Source organism: Nuphar pumila, chromosome 5 (genome assembly GCF_984573655.1).
Source record: "Nuphar pumila chromosome 5, dmNupPumi1.hap1.1, whole genome shotgun sequence".
In the NCBI taxonomy this organism is placed as follows: Eukaryota; Viridiplantae; Streptophyta; class Magnoliopsida; order Nymphaeales; family Nymphaeaceae; genus Nuphar; species Nuphar pumila.
Window position 1 is genome coordinate 7,714,604 of NC_143253.1, and position 8,781 is coordinate 7,723,384.

At 39.0% G+C, this 8,781-nt stretch overlaps 1 protein-coding gene across 1 annotated transcript; it reads right to left on the reverse strand.

Moving 5' to 3' along the window:
- Positions 1–1,235: 1,235 nt before the first annotated feature.
- On the reverse strand, positions 1,236–1,987 carry LOC149836656 (late embryogenesis abundant protein At1g64065-like). The gene has a single exon (XM_090007065.1). It carries the CDS (start codon positions 1,936–1,938, stop codon positions 1,282–1,284), a length of 657 nt encoding a protein of 218 aa, XP_089863191.1. The 5' UTR covers positions 1,939–1,987; the 3' UTR covers positions 1,236–1,281.
- Positions 1,988–8,781: the final 6,794 nt, after the last annotated feature.

Consider the following 8,781-nt stretch of genomic DNA (forward strand, 5'->3'; position numbering starts at 1 on the left):
AACCCCTCTTTCTTTTTGGAGATCCATTTGTTTTATATAAATAATAATAATAATAAAATAACAGACCCCGAATCGGGTTTGCGTTCAGCCACAAGGAGGTCTCCGGTTTCCAGTGATCACGTCCTACTTCAGCCGCCTATTCAATGCGCCGACCATTCAGGGGACACATTTCGACGGCTTTATACTTGAAACTCACCCCCCATCGCAGGTGTCTATTCTGGATGCACCTTTCCAGATTTCAAAACTATTAAAGGTAAGTCACCTAGATTGGACGGGTGGGTACCCCTTGGATTTCTTATGGGTTTTGGGATCAGGACAAATCTAATTTATTCATGTGTTTCATTGATTTTTATTACAATGCAAACTTGCAAAGGGTTTTTTTGGCAGATTTGAGATGAAAATTCTGCCCAATGTGTCAGACACGCTGAATATTTCAGCATTTAGGCCCATATCAAATCCATATATGAATTATCGTGCACCACATTTACCCGTGCGTCAAAATTATTCCAAAATTCTTCACCATGAAGCGTCCAATTCTAATAACCACTAACAAAACTCTTTCGGTATAGGTGATGTCTAAAGCCATGAGGTTCTGCAAATCTATTGTTCTTACACATCATGCAGGAGCATCTGATCCGACCAGTGCGATCCACTGTACTAACACTTATTGTTGCGAATTCAATAAAACTATCAACACCATCTATATATTCATGTGACAACTCATTATCAACTATCCTACGGTATATTCATTCATGGTTTGCAGCTATTTTGTCTTATAATATTACAGATATTATCATCACCAGTTAAAAGAGAATCTTAATAATCTTATGATGAAAAAAATATCTAATTTATCCATTAATTCTTGTTTGGTGATTGTTTGTGAACAATTTTTTGAATGCATAAATTTTCGTATGTAACACCATCACATCATATTTATACACATCACGAGGATATTTAGAAATATGAAATCACATTTCATAAAACTATACATTTATTTGAACAAACTTCAGTATAACTAGTCCACTTATCCAAGTCGAAGAACCACCATTAAAACGTTATAAGGCAATAAATTTACATGACCACAATGAAAAAATTGCCCTAGACATGTCTCCAAAAACACCCCTCCACCATTGCATCGTTAAGTCATGACGAAATTGGCCTCCCTATATATCTCCAAAAGGCAAAAGTATACACCCCCCTATCAAGAGCAAAAAAAAAAAAGAGAAAACAGGGTATTCTAGTAATTTAAATGTAATAGAAAGAGGGAAAAAGAACCGTCCATCAGATTTTCACGCTCCGCTGGCACATCATGTTCCGAACCGTCTGGTCCGAAACCGATACGTCGAAGTTGCAGCTCAACCGGATCCGGACGTGGCGCCGGATCGTACTCAGAATCCTGACCCGACCCTCGACCACCGTGACGCTGCTCATGGGGATGGTTTGCGAGGAAGCGGCCACCACGAACAAGTTGTTCGCGAGGAGCCGGTCCGTCATGACGTTGACCGTGACGGTCATTCGAATCGTCCGCCGAGCCGGCGCCGAACCGGCCGGGGCGAGGGCCTCGCCGATGGTCGTCCCGGCGTAGTTGATGGAGGTGGTGCTGTTGTTGTAGTTGAAGGAGACGTAGTTGGGGTTCTTGACGGAGATGCGGGCCGTCACCGTCGCGTTTAGGACTCCGGCGACGAGGTCGAGTCTGAGGCCGCTGAACGTGACGGAGTCGGTGGTGAGAACGGGGTTCCTCGCCTTGAAGACGGTGAGCGAGAGGGAGATGATCACGATGACGATCGCGAGGAGGACCGCCACGGCGGTGACGAAGCAGAGGGTCCAGCGGAGGCGGTGGCTCCGGCGGGCGGGATCCGATGGGGCGCCGGATTCTTCCTCGCTGATGGATCGGTCCGATGACTGAGCCAGGGGAAGGTGTTGATCCGGCGTCGCCATGAAAGACTTCAGCCGGAGAGGAGAGAAGATGATGATGCTCTCTTTCTCTCTCGCTGGGGGAGGACGGGTTGCGTCCCAATTTATACGATAGAAAGGTCGGGACGATTACGTACAGAACTTTTTGCGACGCGTTTGGGATTTGTAGCGAAATGGCTTTATTGCCCTTAATTGAATCTTAAAGGACAAAAACTCACCTCATAAGGAACGAAAGCTCGAGCTTGCCATGTTCGTGCTTGGCTCATTTACCTAAATGAACTAGCTAATAGCTTGTGTCGCTGAGCTCAATTTTTGAGCTAAGCAAAGCTGAGACAAATGGCAAGTTGTTCATCTCGTTTTCCAGCCCTAGAGTTTATGATTCAAATTCTTGGCTCCGCGCCCTGAACCCAAGCCTATCGGTAATGTAGTCTCTAGCATGAAGGGCATTTCCGTCATCTTGTTAACAGAAAACTTTTCCTTTATCTTGGGTTAAACTTTCTTCTCTTTCCGTTTCTTTCAAAAGTGGGCCCCGTGAAGAAGAAAAAAGAAAGGGGCTTCCTTCTAGAAAGCCTTTGCTGTCTGTCAATTAGAATTTGCGGTCCGTAGGCTCTGTACACGAGGCTGCTAACAGTCAAAGTTTGTACAATATCATTGCACAAATATTTGTGCCATGTTGACTCCTCTATTATGGTCATCTTCTTTGATTTTTGATCCTACGTGATTGTCACTCATCATTTATAAAATGCTCCTGTAAATAATTCCAATTCCCAACTCTGCGCTATCAAGACAGAATACGAGGGATGGCAATGGATCGGAATTTATCTGATATCGGACCCACTCTAACCGTGTCTAGTTGAATTTGGTAATCCAAACCCATGCCTGATTATAATCTGATGTGGATATGGGTTTTGATTTTTTTAGATGAAAATCCGGATTTGAGGAATACCTGAATCCAAGGTTGTTAAATGCGATGTGGCGAAGCGAGGCGTTGAGCCTGCGCTTCGCCTCTAAGGCGTATGCCTCAGGTACTGAGGCGTACGCCTCTCACAACATAAGACTCAATTTCATAGCGACCCTCAGTACCTGAGGCGTACTTTTATAGCCTATGACTTTTGTTCAGTTGTGGCTTGCAGAGCTTGCATCGTTCCATTACATGGTGACTTGCACAACGTTCCTGTTCAGATTTTTTTTTTTTTTACTTTAAGCGCATCACAGCAATGCCTCAGTACCTTGAGCGTGCGCTTCGCCTCTGAGCCTGAAGCGTACGCCTCTCACAACACTGCCTGAATTTGTTTACGTGTAAAAAAAAATCGGATTTGGTATGAGCTTTTAACAGTCTGAATCTGAATCCTAATTTGAATCGGTTTAGCTAACATTTGATTAATCGAGTATGGTACTGGCCACATCCAACCTGAATCCAAACCGTTTACATCCCTAATTATTATGAGTTTTATTGCTGAAGAGAGAGAGGTTGGTTTACAATCAGATATTATTGAACAATTGCTCAGATGATTAATAGTATAATAAATTTGACCTTTTGTAGTGCATAATGTCACTCTCTTACTCTTTAATCTGACCCGGTGGAAATGAGGAGTTAGGTACTTAACCCAGGATGGAGCTGGTTTGGGCTACCCAAAACCCTGGCTAACCCCGCAACCGCGGCTCGACGTGCTTGGTAGGAACTGTCAGTGGACGACTCCTTGTGGTGGGACGTTGCAGCTTCAAAACCCAGTGGTACGTTGAATAATAATTGGTTGGGGTCTGCCTAACCCCAGCTTGCCTTTCAAAAAAAAAAACCTCGCTAACCAGGCCCAAAAAAGTAAACTGGGCAAGCTTGGGTCTGGGTGAAAAGAGAAGTAAAGAGAATAATTGAGCCTTGGTTTGGCTCGTCTCAAGCTCGACTGGGTTGTTCATATACGAGGGCCTGCTGGTTCAAACCGATCAAGCTCTGCAAGGCCTAGCTCCAACTCCAACTCCAACTTGATAACCGTCAGGTTAGGTTGTTAGCAGGTCAGGGTTGGGCCTAACCCACTAGTCTCTAATGGGCAACGGGATTAAGTTGAGTCAAGTGCACGTTGACAAAAGTTTAAAATGCCACAATAATTCAATGATATTTTGGTATACATGACTCTGTGACAAATATCGTGGGATTTATGAAAATCTCGAAATAATAACGCCAGAAATTTCCTGAGTTTAAAACTGCAACTTCTCTTGAGATTTTCAAAATATCGTGAGATTTATGAAAAAACATAAATACCGTGATTTAAACGCGATATTTACATTTTATACAGCTATTTATCATGAAAAACCATGAGTTTTTTATTTTTAAATATTTTTTATTAATATTTTCTTATACATTTTTTATTTTTTAATTTATTTTTTATTGCCAAGATTTTGCCAAAAATGCCAGATTTATGAAAAAATTTCAAATTCTCTCGAATTTTTTGAAAAATGAGATTTTAACGTTTGTCACTATGCATAATAATATCGAGATATTTATAGTGATATTTTGGCTGTTTAAAACTGCAACTGAAGTATCACTTTTTTCTGCAATGTTTTCAAAATACTGCCGATATGTATCGGACCAATTGGTAATATGGTTCTTGGGCTTCTAACTTTAGTTGCTGATGCAGGTTAGAAAAGGTTGGATCTGAACCTGGCTCTACTGGATCTGGTCTGCTCATGGATTGCCTAGAGAAATTCATGAGCTCGTGAGCCCTGAAGGTTAGACCTGGATAGGGCACGAGTCCAACCCAATTACTTCTGCCACAAATAAGTGGGTTCTATTTCCTGTCGGCCAAGCATGCATGTCCAACCACAAGTAGGAGTGCAAAAGGATTTGATCCATGTACTTTTGATATGAATCCGATACATTTTTTTGGATATTGATCCTAAAATAGAACCCAAATGTGGCTTCAGATAGAACTCATATGATTGGAATATTTTTGGGTTTGGACTTGGTTCGGGAACAGAACTTTTCATCTGATCTATGTTCCAACCCAGATCGTTATCTGGTGTATTTGATGTTTTTACATGTAAAATGCATGTTTTCTTGATTAACCAAGAACAATCTGATTGGGTACCTGATCGCATTTGGTTCTCAAATCTATGTATTGAATCTGAATGCTGACCTGAATCCAAGAACAATCTGATTTAGCATATCCGAATCTCATCCGAAGGACATTCAAGTCTTATTTCAAGAATCCAACTCCAGAAATAACGTCAGATCTGGATTGGGAAACTGATCGCATCCGATCCATTTGCACCCCTAGTCTGACTGAACATGCTAAACCAAGGACTGCCCCATGTTGGCTTGACGGCATAATGAGCCTAAAGGACTGAAACCTAGGTTAGGCCAACCCTTGGGAACCACTTGCTTGGCTTGAACCCAGCCCCACATGTATGGTTGAAGTTTTGGGTTTAAATTTGCTCAAGTTCCTATGACAGTGTTTTTTTTTTTTAATATTTACACCGAGAAACCGCCCCAAGGATCATAGACCTAGCCACGCTGACTCTGCCTGCCCTACTTATGATCACTGTCCTGGCAGCGTAAAACTCCCTAGGCTTACCCCTTGTCCCCAGGAAGTCGCCACACTTTGGCTTGTGAAAGGGGTGATGCCCATGGGATTTGAACTTAGACTGGCTGCCTAGTAGTCTAGGCCCCATCCCACTTCACCAACCCCGTAATGACAAAAGTTAAAAAACTACAAAAATCTTGGGAGTCAAAAACTTGGGAGATTTTGAAAATTTTCATAAATCTCACCTTTTTTCAGGCAAAATCTTGGCAATAAAAAATAATTTTAAAATATAAAAAACAACTTTTTATATGAAAATATAAATAAAACACATTAAAAATAAAAAATCTTGGAGGTTTTCACGATAAATATCTGCTAAAACCATAAATATCACAATATTTGTCATGGTTTAAAAATCTCGGGAGAAATTGCTGTTTTAAACTTTTAGGCAATTTCTCACTATATTATCGCGAGTTTTTTTTTTTTAAATCTCGGGATATTTGTTACAGAGGCCACCCCTTTGGAGCTCCTACGGCAGTGGTTGTACGACAGAAAGACGTTGAGTTTCCTTGCATCTGACTTGATTTGAAATCACATGTGAATGGAGTATCATATGTGATTCAAAATCAGCAGGTGGAGAAATGTGATTTGGAATCACATGAAAGGCCAGTAATTTCAAATCTCACGGCCTCACTTTTCGCGTGTTTACTTGCACATGAGAAAATTGGGGCAGATGAAAATGGTTCTCTCATCATTGTGAGAGAACCAGTCTTATTTGGGGCCCAAGAAAACATGCCCGTAGTTTATGAAGATGAGGTGCCCCCTCATGTGTGTTGCACTCGAAACTGGAACTGGTAACTAAACTGCTACCTCCAAGTTTTTTGCTCATTCCAGCAATTGATAGCTTTCACTTTTTTGAATGCATAAATGGGCTTTGGCTCATATCCCCTCAAACCGAGCCAATGATTTACAAAGGAAACTAAGCAAGATTTAGGGTTGTTCTTTTCTAAATCTGACCCTACGGATGTGATATATATATATATATATATATTTTTTTTTTTTTTTTAATTCAGCCTATTCTTAACAAATGAACCATGCAAAACACATTTGTGTGGTGGGACTCACCAAAAATACACAAGAAATTATTGCACATATTGGAATAAGTAGTTTTTTTTTTTTATACTTACACGAAGAAATCGCCCTCATAATCATAGACCTGGCCGCGCTAGCTCTGCCTGTCATCACTGTTTTAGCAGCTTAAAATTCCGTGAACTTGCCTTTTGCTCTTAGGCTCTATGACAAATATCACGAGATTTATAAAAAACTCGCAAGAAATTGCCTGAAAGTTTAAAACGACAATTTCTTGCAAGAATTTCAAACCATGACAAATATCGCGATATTTACATTTTTAGCAAATATTTATCATGAAAAGCCCCTTAGATTTTTATTTTTAAATGTATTTTATTTATATTTCTTATAAAAATTATTTATTTATTTATTTATTTATTTATTATTGCTGAGATTTTGTAAAAATGTGAGATTTATGAAAATTTTCAAAATCTCACGAGTTTTTTACTGCCGATATTTTGCCGTTTTAAACTTTTGTCACTATACTCTTAGGTAGTCGTCACGCTAACGCCAAAGCCCTTTAGGTTTGATGTCCAAGATGGCACAAAAGTCGACAAAATCTCAAAGAACACAAATTTATCAAGTTGGTAACGGTTCTTGGTCAATACGTCCACAGCTCCATTGACGACCCTATATGTTTCCAACTTGACAAGCTCCTCCATAACATTATTACATAAGAGCGGCCTATTGACTTTTTAACCACATTGAATGCCCTTTGCTTATTTCTTTTATTATTTGTTTTCTTAATGAAACCCTTGCTTATTGGTTAATTAACTTCCAGGTATGCATCACCATCACATGTAGAAGATGACTCATAATGGCATCAATCTCATGCTAAATTTTGTAGCCCCCACCACGACATCTTCCTTTTAAGTGTTCCATGTATAGATTCAACCTACCCATCCTTTCTTCTCCCACTTTGAAACTTCTAAAATCCAAAAGATCGGAAACTCTCACCTCTTTTTAAAGAGCACACCATAGTTTAAAAACTCGTAGGGTTGACCGGGTGACTCGGCCCGGATTGCCCAGTCACCGGGTCAAAAAATGGGTATAACTCGGCTTTTACAAAACTCGAACGAGCCTTGCGGGAGTCAGCCGAGTCATGGGCGAGTCATGCATATATATACATATATAATATATTTTATATATAATTACATATATTATATAAAATATAATATAAATATTATGTATATTATATATAAAAAATGATTATACATGTATTAATAAAATTATACATTAAATATATTATAAAAAATATCATATAATATATATTATATCGGTAAAATACTATAAAATATAGATAATATATGCATATATTTATATATTTTATATAAAATATAAAGTTAACATGACCCAAACAAGTCACCGAGTTGATCCGGCCTAGTCACGAGTCACTCCAAGTGACAAGTCATCGGGTTTTGAAAACCATGGAGCATACGTACCACTCCTCCCTCCTATAAATTTGCCAAAATTTTCTCAACTTCTACATGGTTGTTTTTTCTAGGTTCACCTTTTAGCCATGGTAAGCATTCTGTTTTCTTTTTTTCATAAACATCACGCTAAGTATATTTAGATCTTCAAAAAAGAAGAAGTATATTTAGATTACCTATCTATCTTCTATTTCTTTTCTTCTTTCTCTCGTTAGAATTTTTGTTGTAAACTAAAAGCGGGTTATACTTTCTCAAGGTGAGTATGCTCATTTCTTTGATATATCAACCTTTTTTCACCTTTTAATGTGGTAACTATAATTTATTAATTTTCTATTTTTATTAAAACATATAGCAAGCAACATAAAAAGGGTTTTATTTGCTTTGCTTTTCTAACTGTATATGTTAAATATATACATATTTTCATTCTTTATTCATCTATTTATCATAAAATATTAAATAAAGCATCATGTATGTAGGCCCGGCCTTGTGGACAGGCTGATTGGATCTGCACTAGACAAGTGTAAGTCTGGATTTGGACCCAACTTTGAGGTGTTACTGTTGGATCCAGATCCTGATTTTATCAGTTAGGTACAACCAAACCTGGTTTTGATTGTAGATAAGTACAAACCAGAATATCAGATCGAAGTCTATATATCATTTAGATTCCATGAATCTAACCTGATTAACTAATTGGACCTATTTGATTAGGTATGAAACCAGATTCTATCATGTTCAATCCTCTTGGAGTCAAGTCATACCTGAACTATTGACAGCCTTTGGTTCATGCATGAATC